General features: G+C 51.3%; 1 protein-coding gene across 4 annotated transcripts in view; it reads right to left on the bottom strand.

The window, feature by feature from the left end:
- The window catches only part of Vps11 (vacuolar protein sorting 11), a 152,526-nt gene that overhangs the window by 96,984 nt on the left and 32,166 nt on the right, over nt 1–23,376 (bottom strand). For all 4 annotated transcript variants that reach the window (XR_011893268.1, XR_011893267.1, XM_072287063.1 and 1 more), the window contains exons 9-10: nt 21,743–21,902; nt 5,553–5,627 (exon numbers count right to left, since the gene is read on the bottom strand). Coding sequence is in view for 2 of the 4 variants with exons in the window: in XM_072287063.1 (XP_072143164.1) it covers nt 5,553–5,627; nt 21,743–21,902 (235 nt within the window). In the remaining 2 variants the exon portion in view is untranslated. The remainder of the gene's footprint in view (nt 1–5,552; nt 5,628–21,742; nt 21,903–23,376) is intronic.

Below are 23,376 nucleotides of genomic sequence, written 5' to 3'. Positions count from 1 at the left end.
AAGGTGCTCTTCTGCGGAAACGCGATACACACACTGTTGCAAGGAGGCATGGGAACCGGTGTCGATAGTATGAGACACCTGTCGTGCGACCCAAGGATGGTTTGTTGCAGTCGAACTAAGAAACGAAGTCGTTCAGTAGAGCAAGAAGTTTAGTGCGATGAGACGGCGAAAGGTCTGCGGCAATGGCGTTGTCGAAAACTGCTAAGGGCGGTGTTGAGGAGACGCAAGTTATGGCGTCGAGATGTAAACAGGTGGTGCCATCGAGAACATCAAGGTCGTCAACACACGTGACAGCTTGCACAAACCCTAAGGACTCACCGCGCAGTATGGTAACTGGATACTGGTGCGGATTACGGATGGGTATCAAAGTGGATTCAGACCTAAATGTGAGGACGGCAAACGGGAGAAATCAGTGTAAACGCCACAGTTGAGTCTCGCACGGCATTACACAACAAGGTCACAAGCACCGACGTCTCTGGAGGTAGATCAGTATCACCATCAACGAAGACCTTGTGAACACCGAGGTCGGCGCCGACCAATGGGGAGTCACATAGCGGCGAAAGGGCCACTTTCGCGCGAGAACAATCGATTATGGCACTATGACGTGACAGGAAGTGATCAAGAGAACAGGAGGGCTACACAAAAACTCGATGATGTACAATATGTCTTGGATGACAACACGGGCTGTGCATACAGTGCTGAGTGCCATGCCAGATGGAGAGGTCGTAACTTTTTTCAGCTTGCGACAATGATTTTCGTAGATGACCGAAACGGCGGCCCCGGTATCGATAAGCTCTTCGGCGAATGCTACCTCAACATGGACGTCAATGACATTCTGTGGTGAAAATATTGAGGTCTTAGAAAGTTCAATGAGCTTGCAGTTCTTGCCTCCGGAACTGCGCTAGTCGGTTTCCCTCGGCAGTAGGTGGCTGACGACGCATAGGTGACAGCGACCGTCAACGTGGAGAAGGAGAACGACGACTGTCTGAACGGCAGTCGCGATCGAAGAGTCTCAGCGGCAAGTCACCGGCGTCTTAGCAGCGTACGTCAGCGGGATGTTGTGGCATGGAGGGAAACTGGTCAAAGGCGTCACGGTGCGAGGACATGTTGCGATGACAAAAGTGCGCAACGTGACCAGCAATGCCACAGGCGAAGCAAATAGGCCTGTTATCTTGCATGCGCCATGTGCCGGCTTGACGAAGAGGCTGGGGTGACTGTCGTGGAATGGGAGCAGGGGGAACCCAGTGCATTGGAGGTGGAACGGAATCCGTGCGACAGCGGCAGCGTAGTTGAGTGGCGGAGGAGTGACCCAAGACGGGTAGTAGGCATAAGAGAGCGGTGCCGTCGGAGACGCGAATAGCGGCAGGTAGTCAACATAGGAGAGCGGCACCGTCACAGGAGCTGGCGGGCGAACGGGAGTAAGTGCGTCAGATATTTGGGCACAGATGGCTTGTTGCACGGCCAGAGTCAGTGTTGGGGCAGGCTCCTGACTCTGAGGAAGTAGCGACAGCTGGTGGACCACTTCCTTGCATATGAAATCCGTGAGCTGAAGGACGAGAGCAGAAGGATCGCTATGGCCCGCCGCAGCTGCAATGGCCGAGACCGAGTCCGCCTGTGGGACGTTTTGGCGAGCGATGTTACGTTTGCGGTGCAATTCGTCGAAACTCTGACACAGGTTGTAGAGTACGGCGACGCTGGTTGGACTCTAGGCCAGCAGCGTTTAAAACATGTCGTCCTCAATACCCTTCAGAATGTGGTTGATCTTCTCGTCCTCCGCCATCGTTGGATTAACACGGCTGCAGAGATCCAAGACATCGTCAATATAGCTGGGGATGCTCTCGCCCGGTTGCTGTGCTCGCTGGCGTAGAGGCTGTTTGGCGCGTAGCTTGCGGACAGTAGGGCGGCCAAACACTTCAGCAAAATGAGTCTTGAATGCGGACCAACTCAAAATGTCAGATTCATCGTTCTTAAACCAGAGATTTGTGACATCAGCAAGGTAAAATATGACGTTATTGAGTTTAGACTGGTCGTCCCACTTATTGTGAGCACTTACACATTCATAGGAGGACAGCCAGTCGTCGACGTGATGCTCTCCGGTCCCGCAAAAGAAGGCCGGGTCGCGCTGACAGAGAACGGCGGCGCAAGTGACAGGGGCAGCCATGGGTACAGTCGGTGCGTAGGTCGCATCAGTCATGGTGTCAGTGGGCAACATACTAGTGCGAAGCTTCAGGGTGACTTGAGAGATTCTAGCAATCTCCACCAAATGTAATGATGTTTAACCCTTTCGCTGTCACGGACGTACCGGTACGTCTTCGCGCTTCCCCCCCCCCACAGTGTCACTGACGTACCGGTACATTGTCTATCGTGCGTTCAAAATTTCGCTCCTGGGCGCAAAGCTGGCGCTCCTGGACTGGCTGCGCCATCTGTTGAATCTTTCTACAAGTTCGTATTTTCGCCCCGCACTGTGTTGGTACATGTATTGAAGAGTACGGTGCCACTGCCACTCCCCACTCTCTCTTTGCTGAGTGGCGCGGGCGCTCCGCGTTCGCTGGATCATGCGTCGCGCACGTGTGGTTATGGGTTCAAGGGTTGTTCTGCCATCTCCGGTGGTCTGAATGTTTTTATTTTTCTTCTTTTAGTGTGTCTGCTACAGCGTGTTCAGGGGCTCGCGCCATTGCCCCTCCGAAAAGGGACCGACACATGACTCGAGTGCTGCTTTCGCTCTCTCGCCGCACCCTCGCTTCCGGCTTGCAGCAGTAAACGTAAAGCCCCTCAAACTTTGTTTTAGCCTTTTTCCATCTCCCTCTGTCTTCTTGATCACGCAACGTCCCATTTCTCTCCGTTGCGCAGGCGACTGAAAGCGCTTCCTCCCTGCGCGCTTTTACTTTCGGATGGCTGCGCGCGTGGGACCTTCGCTTGCTCATTGGAGCGGTGTCTCTTCCGATTCAGAATACGAGCTGAGCTCGGATTCGGACTCGGACAGTATCTCATTCGAGGAAGAGGCGAGTTCCGCATCGACAGATTCGGATGTTGAATGGATGTTATAGTCAGGCTGATGATGATGATGTTTACTAACAACAGCTGCAGAACACTGAAATGTGCATATTCCATTGACTTTGTTATTTGTTTACCAATCATAATCAAAAATAAATTGCTATGTTCATTCCGTTACGCTCGTTCCCTGAAACCAAGCCGACACTGGGGGTGCGTCACGGCCAGAAAGGTCCGACAGGGAAAGGGTTAATTGAAGGCGTGAAACAGCAGATAGACAGCAGCCTAGCAGCAGCGAACAGCCCTCCCTCTCTCGCAAGTCACAGCTCAGGTCGTCGTCATTGTCTCCGAGCTGCTATCCGAAACATGAGGCGCACCTGCTTCATTACAACTTCATTATATCGAGAATTTCGTTATGTTGAAGTTCATTATCTTGAGGTTTAACTGTATAACAAAAATTGTTTTGTGTTTCGCTAAGAATTGCCAACATGTTACACTTGAGCCCACTTATAACGATACCACTTTTAACAATATATCAGATATAATAATGACCAGCAGACTCTTCGGCAACTTTTGTATGTGTTCTATGGTAAAATAAACTGGTTATTACTACAATGCTCTCACGCAGCGTTATCCATTATAACAATTAAATCTGGCTATTGGAAAGTGCATTGAGAGGAAAAGGAATGCGAAATGCTTGGGAAAAAATATGTGAGCCACTTTGCTACATCCACTTTGTGCAACCTGCACAGTGCATCTTCGTTGCATTGCCTTGTCAAAAGAGAGAGAGAGAGAGAGCGCAAGGTGTTGCACCACACTTGTCTTTGTGCAGCTCACCTCACACGGCATGCCTACATTGCACCAGATCCGCGCTCCCCTCTCCCGTCTCTCTACTATCCTCTCGCCAACGTCAGAGGGGTGTAAAGAAGACAGGAGAGGGGCGACGAAGGCATGCCATAAGGTAAGCGTGGCACAAAAGCAGATATGGCAAAGGGGCTTATGTTGTTCCTCTTTCCTGGATTTTGCTTCCCTTTTCTCTTCGCCAAAGACATCCAGTAGCCACATTTAATTGTTATAGCCAGTAATGCCGCATGGAACATTGTAGTAAGCTGTTTATTTTATCATAGAGGACTCACAAAAGTTCACAGTGCAGCAACCGCTCATTGTAACATCCAAGTATTATTAAAACCAATATTGCCATAAGTGCGTTGTACTTCTCTCTAAAAGGTTTGCATGCTTGACCCCTCTACTTTTTTTCGTGCAACCTAGTTACAACAATTATTGATTATAGCTGTGGGATTTTCTTGGCACTGGAATACTGTTATAAGTGGGTTCAACTATATTTATGAACACACACACACTAGCTTGCAGGTGAAGTGTGCGCTTTTAAATTCCCATTGTATATAGTTGGCACGTCTACACCTGTATTATTTAATAAGAGCTGTTATGAAGGCTGTGTAGCCAGAAATTGCACATTAAGTTTGAGCAGCAACATGAGGTAACTTGTGGGGTTCTCACCCGTGCTCTTGGGACAAAGGATCGACAACACAGTATGCAAACAATCACAAGGGCATTTATTGCACCTTTCATAGACTAATGCCTGCTAGCCGAGTTGCTATCCACAAAACATGCCAATGGGTGCGCGACAAATCGCGAAAGTCCGACCCACTGCGACCGGATAACGAGAGAATATGTTCGCCCCATGCTGAACGCCAACACCTGGTCATTCGCACATATAGTCACGCGAATGGCGGCGCGTTCAAATGATCGGGTTCGTCCTTTCCGGGGTAGGCCTCACGAGATGGTCTCGCAGAAGCATGGATCGGCGCACGCGCAGAACGTCCGCATCGCTTGCCGACCCCGAGCCAAAGAGGAAGAGCCTTCTCCTTTTGCACCCAAGTCACCCTGCCGTTAGGTGGCGTTAGCAGAGCCACACTCGCGCCCTCTCTCGTACTGCACTTTAACAAGACCGACTGCTGCTGGCATCAAGCCACGCGGCGAAGCCGGATTACAGGAGACGGGAGCTGTGCGGGAAAACAACATATCAGGGGACGCGCGAGAGTCACGCATCCCCACAAACTTGATGCATGCCGTGATGAATGTGCTGAAGTACTGAAGTAACTAGATCCAATAGTGGTTTGGTTGCTAGGTGTTTCTAGAATCTAGTGTCCTAGGAATGCCACATGGTGTACTACCAGGTGTTTCCAAAATACTCTAAGTGAGCATTAACCACAGCACAGCAGGAATTCAGATGTTTTCTGAATACATTTGCAGCAGCAAACTTTAATATCTATGTGATAATACCTATTTAATGCATTAAAACATTTTTCAATAATGAACCTCTATTTATCAACTTTAAAAAACACATTGAAATTGCAAAATTAAAGTCAGGCCTTATGCAAAGCACACCAATTTACAAGAAATGCCTGCTATGAAATAAATTTCAAGAAACATGTCTGCGAAATGCACAATGAAATAACATTACTGTTCAGCTGAAGTTCTCTCTGAAACACCCAGTATATGTAGTACATTTAGTCGCTGTAAGAGCATTTGACTCCCACCTGTATAAATGGTCCCCGTACTGCCGAAAGATGTCCGCCAAACCATCTTGGTCATATTTCTGGCTCCGTGCTAAGCTGGAACGACAGCATCCATGTATGTTGAGTGCAAGGCGAAGAAATTCTTTTATATATTTGCTTCAGACACAGGTAGGCATATTTATTTTCATGCCTTTGTTTGCCAAATGCAGTCACAAACAAAATCCTGTCAACACAAGAAAGCCATTGCCCTACAGGAAGTTGGAGACACCAGAGGAGAGGTCTAAATTTCAATCCAATTTTGGAAGAACTAATATAGTAAAACCTCGTTAACCCATACATCCTTAACCCTTTCACAGTCACTGATGTATCGGTACATTTTTGCATTCCCCCCTTCCTCCCCTCCCCCCCGCAGTGTAACTGACGTACTGGTACGTTCTCCATTGTGCGTTCAAAAATTGGCGCTGAAGGCGCAAAGCTGGCATGCCTCAACTGGTCGCGCCATCTGTTGAATCTTTCTAGAAGCTCGTATTTTTGCCCCGCGCTGTGTTGGTACTTATATTGAAGAGCACGAAGTGACTGCGCCCACCCTTCTTTGCTGGGGGGCGTGGTCACTCCATGCGCGCTACTCAATCCGATTGAGCGACCATGTAGTGCATGTACGATAACGGGTACAAGGGTTGTTCTGCCATCTGCTGCAGGTTTGCAGGTTTTCTTTTTTTTTTTAATAATATTCTGTTGGCGCATCTGCTACGGCGCGTCAAGTTTAGGGGCACGCGCCGTTGCCTCTCCAATAGACTAAAGCATGAATCGATCGCTGCTTTCGCTCGCTTGCAGTGGCCTGGTTTGCCACAATCAGCAACAAACAAGATTGTTGTATCTCCTTTCCATATCTATCTGTCATCTTGATTTCATAACGTGCCATTTCTCTGCATTGTGCGGACAGCTGAAAGTGCTCCCTCCGTGTGCGCGGTTACTTTCGGATGGCTGCAACGCAGGGCCTTCGACTGCAGACTGGAGCGATGGCTCTTCCGATTCCGAATACGAGCCGAGCTCGGATTGGGATTCTGAGAGCTTCTCACCCGAGGAAGAGGCGAGTTCCGCAACGTCAGATGTTGAAACGGCAGGACCGTCGTCCCGGAAGCATGCACAGCAAACCGAAAATATGTGGAAGAAAAGCGATTTCTCACCCATGCTGTTTCCTTTCGACACGTCACGTTCTGGACCGTCTGCGAGCACAACTCTTCAATCGTAATCATAATCTAATAAATTGCTATGCTTGTTCCCTAATAGTCCCAAAACCAAGCTGACACTGGGGCTGCGTTACAGCCAAAAACACTCGACAGTGAAAGGGTTAAGCATTAGTTTTGGTTTAAATGTAGTAAAGTCAAATTCCCAGCTCAGCATCCATTGAACATAATGCATTTTGTGTCCACATAAACCATTCCAGCTTACTGCACACGTATCAGTTAACACGCAGTTTTTGCACTTTTTGTAGCGCAATCATGGCGGTAGGTCGGCCAGGCAGAACGAGCCTCAGAGATCAGAACAGCCTCCAAGCACAAACGCAGCGGGTGCTTGGAAGGGTGAAGCCACATTACCATCAACAACATTTCGATTCCGAGCCAGAGAGTGTTGTAGCTGGCTAGTGTTTGTCTGTGTTGTGGCGTCATGCAAGCTGGACTCGCGTCATGCCAAAGTTCGGACAAAAACCGGGTACTCAGCATAAAAGTAATATTGGACATCATTCTTGCTATCGAATGTGACACGAAGTCGGTATTGGCAAGCTAGAGGGATCTACCATTGACTATGGTGTGTGGCATTAGGAATGCGAAGGAGAAGATGCTCAGCAGTGCTGCTGGAACTGCGAAAAGACGTCGGCTACGAGGTTCAACTTTTCAAGGCTCGACTTCTCGCCATTGTTTCCTCAACTATTGCCGAAGTGGCACCTAATGACAGTGATGAGGACGACATGGAAAGCGAGAGCACGGGCAATTCAGGCCCAACAGTGGCAGAAGCTGCACGTTACCGTCAGCATCATGCGGGTGCTTGCTGAGAAAAGGGGGCTGTCTGGCTCGCAGCTTAAGGGAGTTTGAGGCCACTGTCGTCGCTGCTCGGCCGCTGCGGCATCAAATGAAAATAACAAACTTTTGTTGTGCTAAGTAGATAAATATTGCATGTTTTTTGCCCATTCATTGCACTCTCTCCGAGTTCCATTTTTGACAGGTAAGCTGGTGATATCACACTATTTCGGTTAATCAGTACTACCGTTTAGTAAATACTTTTTCTTAGCTTTGGCAAACTACGGTTTAACAAGGCTTCACTGTATATCCCTTTTGTGAAAATGAAGTACTATGTTAAGCAGCGCTAAAGACACATGGTCATATTTTCCAATATTATTTTATACAGTAAAACTAGCCTCAGTAAACCCCAAACTCAGAAAACATGTCGAAAAACCCAACCTCTCCTACATTATTGATTATGCACATAGTAGCACAAAATTTTTTTGGCTTGAAATTATGAAAAGTATGAAACCTGTAAACATCACGTGATCATTGGATGCAATTGACGGTGTTAAAAGGCTTGCAACAAGCAAAAGCTACTCCTGTAACTTCTACCACAATGTCAAAGCTACTGCAATCAGTCAGTGCACGCACAAATAAACATTTTACGACTAACAAGGTGGGTTTAGCACATACAGCATAGAGTTGGTAATATTAATGAATGATTAATCGATTACTCAATTAAATGTATCCCGCAACACGATTAATCTTCATCAATGTCCACTTTTCATTTAATCAACTTGATTGATTAGACCTGTTTGATTAATTGTTTTTGACAGTTTAATAGGAGTGGCGCTAAAATTTTGAAATCGTACTGGAATGGCAGCGCACAAGCAGTGAGTGTGCAGCTTTGGTAGAGCGACTGTTTTTCCAAGTGCCGAGTGGTGCCAGGCCGAGTGCTTCCCCCACACCACACATGCCACCTGAAGCCAGAGGCTTGAAATGCCCTCGCAATTCAAGGCATACCATAGCAACGAGTTGTCGATCGCTGTGCCACTTCCAGTCCACTAAAGACATAGGACAGCATGCGTGCCGGTTTGCAGTATGTATTTGACATAGCGATAGAGTTCGTGTCAATTCCAGCAAATCTATAGCGTCCGATCATCTATTCTTGCATGATGGCTGTGTGGTCATTTAAAGAAGGTGTCGGTTTCACCCAAACATGCCAGCTAATTAACATTCCTTCGCTCTGTAGAAAAGAGCATGTGGTCTGAAATCCTAAACCAGTAATTTCCTTTTCCCCTGAGCATATTGCAATTTCTTGCATACTCTAAGGGAGGGCGCCGCGAGCCCTCCCTTGTCACGAACCAGGACGGATTGTGACACTGGTGACGAGTACCCATGGATCATCCCACGCATTGCGAGCAGCGAAACATCGCCTCCCATTGCTGCCGCCATGCCGCTATATGGAAGGCTTGAGCCGTTCGAGGTAGGCCTGGCCAGTTTACGAGGAGCAAGTCCATGTGTTCTTCCGAGCAAATGACACACCCGAGGCCAAACATTGGGGCATTTTCCTGGCCAGATGAGGGACCAGCATCTTCAGTCTCCTGCTCGACCTTCACAAGCCAGCCACGCCACATGTCAAGACTCTGGGTGAGCTGCTCACCATACTGCGCTCGCATTTCAACCCAGCACTGTCCACACTAATGCAGTGTTTCCTCTTTAATAACCGGAGCCACCGGGAAGGAGAGACCCTCAGGCAGTTGGTTGCTGCGCTACGAGGGTCAACGAGTGCCTGCGCCTTCGGGGACCAGCTGGACTTGCTGCTCCGGGACCGTTTCGTCTGCGGCTTCAATAACCCTGCCTTGCAGATGTGACTCCTGGAGCTTCCCGACCCCTCGCTGGATGATGCCGTAAAGGCAGCGCTGGCAATGGAAGCTGCCGCCAAGGACGTGGGCGAGATTGCCCGTGCGACTGGCTCACCGTCGGCGGAAGCGGCGGTCAACAAGTTGGCGACAAAGGGCAGTATCTGCGGTCGCTGTGGTGGTGCCCACTCCTTCTCACAGTGCCAGTTCTCTCAGGCACAATGCTTCACGTGCTGGAAAACTGGGCACCTTGCATGGGTATGCCGAAGGGGGAGGACAAACAGTGGACAGCTGCAGCAGCCTAGTTCAAGCCCAGGTTCCATACAAGCCTGCGGCCAGGGTAGCCGTCGCAAGAGTACGCGGCAGGGGAGTGCAGCAGCAGGCTCAAGTTCTTCCGCGGCCAGGCTCCACGTCGAGGCCGACTACCCGCCGATTTTCGACATGTGGCACACAGGCCTTGTACCGTCGCTGTGCCGCCGTACATGCTGACCGTCGAAATCTGCGGGCACCCCAGTTCCATGGAGCTAGACACAGCGGCCAGCATGTTGGTCATGGCCGGGAAACTCAAGCGTACTTTCCCCAGCGTGTCCGTCGAGGCTTCAGGCATCATCCTGCGCAGCTACACTGGGCAGCTCTCCCAGGTCCACAGTCAGGCCCAGATCAGCATTCGCTTTGGTGACAGGGAGGCAACCCTTCCCCCTTACTTAACCAAGGGGTCGTCGCCGACGCTGCTGGGCCGAAACTGGATTCATGCACTAAACATTTGTCTGCCAGAGTAGCAGGAAGCCAGCCTGCATGTGGTGAGAGACCTCCCCAGCCTCCTAACCGCGTTCAAGTCCCTGTTCCAGCCAGGAGCGGGCACATTCGCCAGCACGACGGCTGGCATCTGTGTATCTGAGGGAGCCCGGCCAGGTTCTTTCAAGCCTCGCCCACTGCCGCTTGCCCTGAAGGACGGGGTCACCCAGGAGCTGCAACGGCTACTGCAAGAGGGCATCCTGGTGGCCGTCAAGACGTCTGAATGGCTCGCTCCTATAGTACTAGTCCTCAAGCGAGACAGCAGTGTCAGGATCTGCTGGGATTTCAAGGTTACCATCAGCCCCTTCGCTACCGTCGAGAAGTACCCACTGCCCCGGATTGAAGATCTCTGGTCAGCGTTGTCCAGTGGACAGAAGTACACCAAGCTCGACCTCAGAGATGCTTACCAGCAGCTGGTGCTCCAGGATGACTCCCGCAAGTATGTCACAATATTGTTACGTAGGAAGACGCAGACGAAAAGCTATGTACAAATATATTTACAAGGAAAATACGCTGCGCTTGGCCAAGAGGCAACAGCCCGCGCTAGCTTCTAATCGTCGTCGTCGTCTTCACACTGCTGGCCTTTCGTGATCGCGCATATTGTGCCGTAGCACTACCCCCGGCTGCAAAAGCGCCGTCCCGGAGCGACTAAAGATCGGACTCGGAAGCAGTGTAGTAGGCCTTGAGCCTACTGACGTGTACGACATCACTAGATGCCACAGGAGAGGACGAGGTTGAGGCCACAGGAGCAATTTCGTAAGTCACAGGCGTCACCTGGCGCAGCACGCGGTAGGGCCCTGTGTATCGCGAAAGGAGCTTCTCTGAAAGTCCGACGTGACGAGAGGGCGACCACAGGAGCACGAGCGCACCAGGTGAAAACTGTACGTCACGATGGCGGGCGTTGTACTGACACTGCTGAGTGGTCTGTGAGGCCGTCAGTCGAGCACGGGCAAGCTGGCGTGCATGGTCAGCGAGGGCGATGGCGTCGCGCGCATACTCGCTTGTTGAGACCGCAGCAGGAGGAAGTGCCGTGTCTAGGGGCAAGGTAGGTTCGCGACCGTACAGTAGATAAAAGGGAGAAAATCCGGCGGTGTCGTGCCGGGAAGAATTGTACGCAAATGTTACGTAAGGAAGGGCAATGTCCCAGTCGTGGTGGTCCTTGGAAACGTACTTGGCCAGCATATCGGTAAGAGTACGGTTTAACCGCTCTGTCAGGCCATTGGTTTGAGGATGGTATGAAGTAGTCAGTTTGTGTTGAATGGAGCAGGAACGCACAATGTCAGCGATAACTTTCGAGAGGAAGTTTCGACCACGGTCAGTAAGCAGCTGTCGCGGGGCGCCATGAAGCAAGATAATGTCACGCAAGAGAAAGTCCGCGACGTCAGTGGCGCAGCTGGTAGGGAGAGCCCGAGTGATAGCGTATCGGGTGGCGTAATCAGTCGCGACGGCTACCCATTTGTTCCCAGAAGATGACGTGGGAAAGGGACCGAGCAGGTCTAATCCAACACGAAAGAACGGTTCCACAGGGACGGTGATCGGCTGGAGATGACCGGCAGGTAGCACCTGAGGTGTCTTCCGACGCTGGCAGGGATCACAGGCAGCAACATAGCGTCGAACGGAGCGAGCGAGACCAGGCCAATAGAAGCGGCGGCGGACGCGGTCGTACGTGCGGGTTACCCCAAGATGTCCTGAAGTGGGTGCGTCATGCATCTCAAAGAGCACAGTCTGTCGTAGCTGTTTTGGCACGACAAGAAGAAGGTCAGAGCCGTCAGGGAGGAAGTTCCTTCGATACAGAATGCCACCCTGGAGGACATATCGGCGAACGGATGCGTCGGTAGGTGTAGAGCGCAGACGCTCGATAAGTGCTCGCAGCGATAGGTCTCGGTACTGCTCATCGGCGATGTTACCGAAGGCAGAGACAGAGAAAATGCCGTTGGCGCTACTACTGTCGGCGTCGTCAGGCTCGTCGACCGGGTAGCGAGACAGGCAGTCAGCGTCCTTGTGCAGTCGGCCAGATTTATAGGTGACAGTATACGAATATTCTTGGAGGCGTAAGGCCCAGCGACCAAGTCTTCCTGTAGGATCTTTCAGTGAGCATAACCAGCAAAGCGCGTGATGGTCTGTGACAACGGAAAAGGATCGGCCATATAAGTATGGGCGGAATTTCGCAACCGCCCAAACTAGGGCCAGACACTCACGCTCAGTGATGGAATAGTTGCGCTCCGCGGGTGAGAGGAGCCTGCTGGCGTAAGCGATAACACGGTCGTGGCCACGCTGGCGTTGTGCCAGTACTGCTCCAATTCCGTGACCGCTGGCATCAGTACGGACTTCGGTAGGCGCAGAAGGATCGAAATGGGCCAAAACGGGAGGCGTTGTGAGAATGTCGATTAGATGAGAGAATGCAGAGGCCTCGTTATCACCCCACTGGAAAGGAGCGTCTTTTTTCAAAAGGTCGGTTAGTGGTCGTGCTATGGTGGCGAAATTTCTCACGAAACGGCGGAAGTACGAACAAAGGCCGATGAAGCTGCGCACATCCTTGACACACTTCGGAACAGGGAAGTGCGTAACAGCATGGATCTTACCTGGGTCCGGTTGCACTCCGTTCGCGTCAACGAGATGTCCAAGGACGGTAATCTGGCGACGGCCGAATTGGCACTTCGATGCGTTGAGTTGCAGACCGGCTCGCCGAAAAACGTCCAGGACTGCTGAGAGGCGCTCGAGGTGCGTAGCGAACGTTGGGGAGAATACGATAACGTCGTCCAAGTAGCACAGGCACGTGGACCATTTGAAACCGTGAAGAAGGGAGTCCATCATGCGTTCAAAAGTGGCAGGGGCGTTACATAGACCAAACGGCATCACTTTGAATTGATAAAGACCGTCGGGTGTGACAAAAGCAGTCTTCTCGCGGTCGAGATCGTCCACGGCAATCTGCCAGTAGCCGGAGCGAAGGTCAATAGAAGAGAAATAGCGAGCACCGTGGAGGCAGTCAAGGGCGTCATCAATCCGAGGTAGGGGATACACGTCCTTTTTGGTAACCCTGTTAAGGTGCCGATAATCCACGCAAAAGCGCCATGAGCCATCCTTCTTTTTGACCAGTACTACAGGTGACGCCCATGGACTATATGATGGTTCAATAATGTTCTTGGCAAGCATTTTGCGAACTTCTGCGTGAATAACTTGACGCTCAGCTGGTGACACTCGATACGGGCGGCGATGAATAGGAGGGGCATCGCCGGTATTAATGCGATGTTTGACAGCTGTAGTTTGGGCTAAAGGACGATCGTTAAAGTCAAAAATATCGTGGTAGGAAAACAGAACGCGGTAGAGTTCACGAGCGTGCTCGGAGGGCAAGTCGGGGGCAATCATTTTCCGTAAGTCAGCGATGGTACAATTTGCCGACTGCGATGGTAGAGGAGTATCGGATGAAGTGTCGTCTACTGCAATGGATGCTACTGAGTGATCCTCGAATGAACAAAGCTGGGCCAAAGACATCCCACGTGGCAGCACTTGTGTCGTCAAGCCAAAGTTGACCACTGGCAGGCAGACGCAATTCGCCGTAATAGATAAAACTGTATGGGGTACTGTGATCCCATGTGTAAGGAGGACGTCTTGCATAGGAGCCGCGATGTAGTGACCGTCAGGGACTGGTGGGGATGACACTAGGTCAACGTAGGTCAGTGCCGAAGGTGGCAAGCGAACGAAGTCGGCGGAACTGAGGCGACTGGGGTGTGGTTCAGCAGGATCCAGAACAGGCAGGTCAAGGCGGAGAGTACTGGCGGAACAATCGATGAGAGCAGAATGTGCGGAAAGGAAGTCTAAGCCGAGGATGATGTCGTGGGGACAGTGGGCGATGACTGTGAATAGCACGATTGTTGAGCGATCGGCGAAGGAGACGCGGGCGGTACACATACCAATTACGGGGGCTGTTCCGCCATCGGCGACATGGACAACAGGCGTCGTGGCGGGCGTGATAATTTTCTTGAGCCGGTTACGAAGGTCAGCGCTCATTACGGACAAATACGCGCCAGTGTCTATGAGAGCAGACACAGAAACACCGTCGACTTGCACGTCAAGAAGGTTCAGATGAGTGGGCAAAGTCAGTAGAGGATTTGGCGGCGTAGGGAGCAATGCAGCGTCACCTCGAGGCGCTGCATCGTCTAGTTTTCCGGCTGGGAGCGGCGTCCGAAGGGAGTCGGCGAATAGGAGCGACGGGGCTGGGGAGAGCGAGATTGTCGTCGTTGGGGCGAAGGCGAACGAGAATAGGGGCGGTTCGTTGCAGGAGAATCAGTGGCGGCATTATCGGAGCGTGCGGCATAGGGACGAGAAGGGCCACCTGAGGGGCGAGAGTAGGCAGTATAAGTAGGCCGGCTCGGGGAACTCCAGCGACTACGACAGTGCCGAGAAATGTGCCCGATTCGATGGCAGTGGAAACAAATAGGCTTGTCGTCAGCAGTGCGCCATTCAGATGGGTTGCGGAAACGTGGTGGGTAAGAAGATGCGGGACGGGGCGAAATCGAAGAAGCCGGGCGGGTATTAGGGCGATGGGCCGAGCAGATGGTGTGAAGACCCATGTTTTCAAACTCCTGGCGGACAACTGCCTGGATCAGTGAGACCGTGACTGCAGATGTGTTGGTGGGACTGGAGTCGAAGGCAGCCGGATAGGCGGCCTCGATCTCACGCCGGACGATCCTGGTAACATCGGCAGTGTTGTTGGGACGAGGAGCGTCGGCACAGGAAGATGTCGCTGGGGTGTTGGGCAGACGGGCAAACTGCTGGTCAATACGTCGGCTTTTGGCGAGTTCCAGGCGGCGGCACTCTCTTATAACAGCATCCACCGTCGCTACGTTGTTGCAAACGAGCAAGTTGAAGGCGTCATCGGCAATGCCTTTGAGGATGTGGGAAACCTTGTCTGACTCAGTCATGTGGGTGTCAACTTTGCGGCACAGAGCCAAGACGTCCTGAATGTACGTGACATAGGGCTCTGTTGACGTCTGCACACGGCCGGAAAGCGCCTTCTGCGCGGCAAGTTGTTGACCGTAGGGGTTGCCGAACAAGTCTCGAAGCTGTGTCTTAAGTGAATCCCAACTGGTGAGCTCATCTTCGTGCGTGCGATACCAAACTCGAGGTGTGCCACCGAGGTAAAAGACTACGTTGGCGAGCATAATAGTAGGGTCCCACCGGTTATTGCGGCTGACGTGTTCATACAGGCTGATCCAGTCATCGACGTCTTCCCCATCTTGGCCCGAGAATACGCCAGGATCACGGGGAGCGGGGAGAGTGATGTAGGTCGTCGAAGTGGCAGCAGGTGTCGGAGCCGGCGGAGTCGGGTTGTCGTCGCCGGGAGCCATGAAGGAAGGCTCGACGTACCGTCCACTGCGAAGCTCCGTGACGAGGTACAGGGAACGTCCACCTCCACCAGATATGTTACGTAGGAAGACGCAGACGAAAAGCTATGTACAAATATATTTACAAGGAAAATACGCTGCGCTTGGCCAAGAGGCAACAGCCCGCGCTAGCTTCTAATCGTCGTCGTCGTCTTCACACTGCTGGCCTTTCGTGATCGCGCATATTGTGCCGTAGCAATATCAACAACTTCGGGGCTCTTCCAGTACACACACTTACCATTTGGTGTGCCCTCAGCGCCACCCATATTTCAGAGGGAGAAGAACAACCTCTTCAGGGGCATGAGGCACGTGGCAGTGTACTTGGACAACATCCTGGTTGCTGGCAGTGATGACGGGAACCACCTGCAGAACCTGCACAACGTTCTGGCACGGCTCCAGGACGCCTGCCTTAAGCTCAAGCTGGGAAAGTGCATTCTCCTGGCCCCGAGTGTTAAGTACTTGGGACATGTCATTTCCCAGGCTGGCCTAGCCCTGGCTCCTGGCAATGTTGATGCTGTGCTCAAGGCGCCTAAGCCCCAGAACAAGAAGGAGCTTCAGAGCTACCTCGGCTTCATCAACTTCTACAGGAGTTTCCTGCCGAACCTCTCAGAGCATCTACAGCCGCTACATTTTCTGCTTCGAGATGGTCAGCCATGGGTCTGGAAGAAGGAGCAGGACCGGGCCTTCCAGCACAGCAAGGAGCTAATCACCAAGGCTCCAGTGCTGGTACACTTCGATCCTGTAAAGCCTGCCACCCTGACAGTAGATGCGTTGCCGTATGGCGTGGGAGCCATCCTGGCACACCGGGATAAGGATGGCCAGGAACGCCCTGTGTCGTTTGCTTCTCGCTGGCTTCATGCTGCAGAGCAACGCTACAGCCAGCTGGACAAGGAAAGCCTGTCCCTCATGTTTGGGGTCGAACACTTCCACCAGTATCTGTGGGGCCGGAAGTTCGAGGAGGTCACAGACCACAAGCCGCTGTTGGGGCTGCTGCGGCCTGACAAGGCAGTTCCCGTGCAGGCATCACCTCGTGGTACGCTAGGCCTTGAAGCTGGCAGCTTACAGTTACCAGCTGGTTTACCGCCCGAGAAAGGACATGTTGAAGTGTTCATGCTGGAGCACGGTTACCTGGAGGTACTCTCCAGATCTGTGGTATTGCAGGCGACCAGCCGGGACCCAGTCCTGTCTCAGGTTGTCAAGGCGGTGTCTCGCGGGAAGGAATTGGTTCAGCAGGCCTATAACCCCAAGGCCACCGAGCTGAGCTTGTAGCAGGGCTGCATACTGTGGGGTTCCAGGGTGGTGATCCCACAAAGTCCCCGGTCCAGGGTCCTGCAGTTGCTGCAGGCGGGTCATCCTGATGTGGAAAAGACAAAGATGGTGGCCTGGTCTCACGTATGGTGGCCTGGCCTAGATGAGGACGTCGCTCACATAGTGCAGAGTTGCCAAGTCTGCCAGGAGCATCAGCGGGCCTCACATCATGTGGAAATCACCCCCTGGCCGTTCCCACAGAGACCCTGGTCCCGCCTGCATGTGGATTTTGGGGGGCCCTTAAAAGGCCATTACTTCCTGGTGGTGTGAATGCCTTTTCAAAGTGTGTGGAGGTTCTACCTGTCACCACTCCATCAGCAGGCGTGACCATTGCAGCACTACGACAGGTCTTTGCCGCCCAGGGGTTGCCAGACGCCATCATGTCTGACAATGGTCCTGCTTTTGCCAGCACAGAGTACCTGGCCTGGCTGACGAAGAACGGAATCTACCGGATGATGGTTCCGCCATACCACCCTGCTTCAAACAGTGCAGCCGAGCGGGTGGTGCAAACCATCAAGGACAAGCTCAAGAAGAGCCAGACAGGGGATTTCCGGATGCAGATTGCGCGGATACTGTTCCAGTACTGGACCACGCACCACAATGTCACTGGCCGTGCCCCCTGTGAGCTCCTGCTGGGTCTGATGGTCAAGACACCCTTGGACGTCCTGCATCCAGACCTCCGATCCACAGCGCTCCTGAAGCAGCTGATGCAGAAGCTGACTGCTGACAAAGGGTGCCGTCCCGGGCTTTTGCCGGAGTCGGGAGCCCCAGTTTTCACCAGGAACTTCCACCCTGACCCCCCCCGGTCCGCCGGACAGGTGGTGTCTCTTGCCAGCATCTCATCACTGCTCGTCCGCATGCCAGACGGCGCCACGTGGCACCGACCATGTTAGGCCTCGCCTCGGGACCTGGCTGGCACAGTCAACTGCCTCTTCAGAAATCCAGCCCGAGGAGGACCAGCAGCAACACTAGTTGCCTCCAGCGGAGCAATGCCCACCTCGGAGGCGGCAAGCGTTGCCAGTGGTGTGGCGCCCGTTGGGCCAGTGTCAAGTCCGGCACCACTCACAAGGCCGACCACTGTGGACCCTTCAGACGAAGCGAGGTTGGTTCAGGCAGCACCCGGTGTTGCCACACTCGGCCCGTTAACACCAGTGCCCAGGCGGAGTACTCGACCGCAGAGGCCGCCGGACCGTTACTTGCCTAAATAGCAGGCACCGTCGACTTGGCTGGGACGGTGGCAGAGCCTTATGTTCTGAACTTGGATGTTTGTTTTTTTAGTTAACAAACAAACTGGGGGTAGGGGGGTGTAGCAAGCATGTGACGACCCCTCGGGCATAATCTTCGTTGGCCTACCAGGCTCGGTGGCCTGCCAGGGTTGGTGGGAAAGATTGGTCACCGCAACAATAAACACCGATGAGCACAGCTGCTCAGCGGTCTGTCATCGTTCATCACCACCACGCTGCGGAGCATCTGTCTAACGAAGGGTGCCTCGAGTCCTCCCTCGTTCACGAACCCGGGCAGATCGTGACAAAGTCTATCTAAAACCGAGCGTGCCTGAGGTGTCGTGTTTAGCCGTTCATGCTGCGCCATTAGTGTGGCCACTGCATATTCCTCGAATGTGTTCATCATTCCCAATTCGTGCAGTCGGATAGTGCTTGTGCTTTCAGGCAGGCCAAGTGCTGCTTTACAGGCGATTCTTATGAGCTTGTCCACATGTTTGATGTCGTTACGCCGCGTGGTTTGGAAAGGCAGGGCATATGTTAGACGACTAATGACGAAGGCGTTTATTAGTTGCATGGTGTCTGCTTCGGTCATGCCTTCTCGGCTGCGTGCGGAACCTGGAGGAACCTGATTCAAGAGTTCAGAGATCTGTTTTCCGATAAACCTGGATGAACAGATGAGATAGTCTATGATAATGAGTTGACCTCCGAAAAGCCAGTTAAAGTGAAACCATATAGACTATCTCCAAAACAGAAAGAAATGATGCGAAAGGAGATTCGAAAGACGTTGGACCTTGTGGGGATGCGCGACTCTCACGCGTCCCCTGCTATCTTGTTTTCCCACATAACTCCCATCTCCTGCAATGCGGCTTCGCCGCGTGGCCTGGGGCCCACGGCGGTCGGTGTGATTGAAGCACAGTGCGAGAGATTGCGGGAGTGTTGCGCTGCTAACGCCGCCTGCTGGCGGGGTTACTTGGCCACGTAAAGGAGAAAGCTCTTCCTCTTGGGTTGCGAATCGGCGAGCGCCGCGGACGTCCCGCGCGTGCGCCGATCCATGCTTCTGCGAGACCGTCTCGCGTGGCCTCCTCCGAACGCGCCACCGTTCGCGTGACCGTACACGCGAGCGACCAGGCATTGGGCTCCAGCATGGGCGAACATATTCGCTCGTTATCCAGTCGCGGTGAGTCGGACTTCTAGATTTGTCACGCGCCCATCGGCATGTTTTGTGGATAGCAACTCGGCTAGCAGGCACTGATTTATGAAAGGTGCAATAAATGCCCTTGTGATTATTTGCACTACTGTGTTGTCGTTCCTTTGTCCCAAGAGCACACGGCTGACAACCCCACAACCTCGGAGTGATTCAGGCAGGCAACAGTGATTAAGCATCTCCTTTCATAATGGTAGAAATTCCCGAAAATGAGTTGTGACCATGCATAGACTATCGACGGCCGAACTCAGTAATGAGAGATCAGCTCTACCCAATCCACAACATAGAGGCAAGGATAGAAAACATCAGCACAGCGCAATACATTTCTACTCTTGATCTCATTCGTGGATACTGGCAAGTATCGTTGATAATGTGCACAAGCCGCTATGCCACATTTGGAACTCCTTTTAGATCGTTCTGTCCACTAATGCTTAGCTTCGGAGTGAAAAATGCCTAGTTTTGTTTTTCTAAGCTTATGGACAGGGTGCTGCATGGCCTAAACGACTTTGTGTTGCTGTACCTTGACAACATTGCCGTTTTTTTTGGACTACTGGGAAAGGCATCTGGAGCATTTAAGGGAAGTGTTTGAGTGTCTAAGGAGCACGGGGTTGACGTGAAAGCAGATAACTGTGAACTGGGAGGAGCTCAAGTGAGCTACTTGGAACATTTGGTAGGGAAAGGATGCCGCATGTCGTCCGAAGTCAAGGCAGAGGCTGTTGCGTCATACCCACGAACCAAGACGAAAATCAACGTACTGGCATTCTTAGCACTCGCGGGCTACTACCATCGCCACATAAAAAACTATTCCGAGTTAGCTAGCCCGCTCACTGAAGAACTCTGGAAAAACGAGCCCACTACGCTGGTGCGGGATGAGAAGAAGCCCAAATCGTTGCAAAATTTGAAGTCGGCACTCGTCAGCCATCCCATTTTACAGGCATCACATTATAACAGGCCATTCATTGTGCAATGCGATGCAAGCAATTGCAGCATGGTAGCAGCACTTTGTCAACATGACGAGACCGGGGCAGAATACCCTATTGTGTACATTAGCTGTAAACTATAAGAGGCTTACAGTGCCTCCGAGAAGGAAAGTGCATGCCTAATTTGGGCAGCACAAAAACTGGCATGCTACCTCGCTGGCTTTGAATTCACGTTTCAGACAGACCACTGTCTACTCAAATGGCTGCAGAACATGTCACCCAAAAACAGTTGATTACTTAGGTGAAGTCCAGTGCGCCAGCAGTGCACCTCTGATGTAGTATATCGAAAGGAAAAAGATTACGGTAACGTAGATGGCTTCAGCAGCCCATCGGAGTGATGGTACATAAGGGAACTCTACTCTGGAAGCCATGAAGGATGAAAGGCTCCGTTGTTATCTCTAAATTTTGGGCTTCTGTGAATGTTTAGAAAAGTGTTTGCATGGCTACTTTGGTGCTTTGATTTAAGTGGATAGGGAAGGTGCGTATATTGGTTTGCTAGACCCAATGGCTCTCTGTGCGGGCACGGCGCTTTCCTGTGCCCTATGATTGTGAGTGCGTGCTTGTGTGTTCCGAGGAAGGCCACAATGAAGGAAGTGCTGGGACTAGAAGCTGCAGTGTGCCATCAGCGTTCCCATCTGGAGGATCCCAGAGATCGCGACTGAACACTGATGCTTCCGGCAACCAGACAGCTGGTCACTCTCAGGTCGGATCTTCCGGCAGAAGAGGAGTCGAGCAAGGAACCCAGTCAAAGCCTTTCATGGAAGAAGCGTGAACTGTTTTGTGGAGGGAGCACAAACGAAATCTGTTTTCAGATTGCCTCGTTCTTGGTTCAAAGGCTGCATATCAGAGGTGGAGTTCTGTGAACTGTACGATCCCTCTGATTGGTCGCAACAAGGTCATCGAATTCCCTTGTGTAGGGAACTAGGTAAGAAGAACGGCTTAAGAAAGGTCTCTCAAGTGGGACAGAGAGCTCTAACTAGAATCCGACTACTTGTTTCAATATGTAAATAAACCTTTTTCTTTCGCTCCTACACCCGGACACACTCATCCCTATGCCTGGAAGATGCCTGGCCTCAACTCAACCCCGATGCGCAACAATGACAAGTTCACTTAGGCATTACTGCAGTTTCTGCAACCGGAGTGCCGCTACACCTTTAGTTTAATAAACATATGTTGCAGGGCAAGCTTTACAGGAAATAAAAATGAGGAGATTCTGCAACCATAGAATGACACGTATTCACGCACACGATGTATATGCAATCCCACACAAAATACTCAGAATGAGATAAAGAACATACCAAATTCCCAGAAATATAAAAGAAACCCTCAATAATGCCCAATAACAAATTTTAATATGTAATTCCTGAGACACTCCATTCAAATTCTAATTGTTGTCCAGCACACTCAATGAGGATCCAAGTGAAAGTGAACGGTCTATGTCAGTAGGCCTACCTGATGGCCAGTGAGTACTGGTTTTTGCGAAAGAGCAGCTCCAGCTTGCTCTGGGTGTCCCTCTCACGGAGACAGAACAGCTTGCCTTCTTGTACCAGCACATAGAGGGAGCCCCACTCAGCCATCACGTCTACCACACCAGGGATGGCTGCCGAGTAGGCTGCAAACCACATGGTCGACACAAACACTTGGACAAAACTTTTTTTCAATCCCCGTTAAAACACGCCCTAGTGCACACAATGCGGGTAGGTACCTCAAATGAAGTATACAAGTAGTGGTAGTAGTAGTAGTAGTGTTTATTTTTCATTATCACACTCATGAAGGAAGCTGTAGATAAAAGCTGCTCTCCGTAGAGGCAGCTGACCAAGGCCCACAGCTACCTTTGTACAAAACAGCCAGCAGCGGCAATTACAATAACATGCAGAAAAAAAAAGGATATCTTAGTTTCATAAACAGACAAAGAACAGGAACAAGCATAAAGTGACCGGAGCAGCAATGCAATTAAATAATCTAGCATATGCAGTTCTTGCAATTCGATTGGTCAAGACTGCAGGAAATCTATACCAGCTTTCACATATTTATTAAGTAGTGTAGGCATTTATGTACAATAACCAGACAAACACAGCTAATACTGCAGCAACGAAGAGTACTCTACTTCGCTGCTTTTTGGCAGTGGTGTCATTGCTTTGCTGCCGAAAATTTACACCCGCAGCAAAGTAAAATACGCTTGATTACTGCAATATTAGCCGTGTTTGTCTGGTTAAGCTCTGCACCACCAGGTGGATGCACCATGCATGCCGCTCATGTTTACGCTTCCGCCCCAACGCCCAGCCTGCCCACGCTTATTCGAATACCAGACAAGCTAAAGCTCTCTATTGTGGGTGCACAATAATCCAGAATTCAGTGGCTAACTTTCTTCAAGCAGAAGGGGTTAGTAACTTCACTTCCAATGAATTTGGACTCGCAGACTTTACGAACAATTCTATGCATCATGAAACAAGGTGAGTGCAGCCTTTGAAAGTACGGGTATGAGAATACCGAATAGTATATTTCGAATCGACCATCTGAATATCGAATTGAATATCAGAAAATTTTTTATAAATTTAGTACTTACAAACTTTCGGAAACAGAAGATATGGTGTTGCACATGCTCGAGAGTCTCCTAGTACATATTGCATACCAAGAATGTAGCAAGCTATCAGTAACTTAAATATGTAGAAAATCAAGATATTGTCACGTGCCTTGAAAGGGAACTGGAGACGTTTATTGAGGGTAGCTAGCTCCTGAAAAACAGAGCAGCGAGACCCAGCTATCAAGCAGGGTGGGCCGCACGCCACTTGTTTCTTGTCCTTGCCTGTCTCTACTCGTGCACTGTGCCCAGTACTGCCGGTGGCATTATCCCCTTTCCTCGAAAAGAGCATCGGCTCGATGCTCAAAAAGTAGTGTAAGAAATGGGAAAACAATAAAGAACCATGCTCAAGGCAGATGCTCGCGCGTAGAACACAGGGAGAGCCACAGGAAAGACAAAAGTACAACAAAGGTGAAGCATGATGCGCAGTCTCGAGAAACAGAGAGGTAACCACATTAACTACAAGTAGGAGCGCAAATATAAAAATGAATAAATGAAAAAAAAC

This window comes from Dermacentor andersoni, chromosome 3 (genome assembly GCF_023375885.2).
Source record: "Dermacentor andersoni chromosome 3, qqDerAnde1_hic_scaffold, whole genome shotgun sequence".
NCBI classification, from domain to species: Eukaryota; Metazoa; Arthropoda; class Arachnida; order Ixodida; family Ixodidae; genus Dermacentor; species Dermacentor andersoni.
This window is presented reverse-complemented; position numbering and strand designations above follow the sequence as displayed.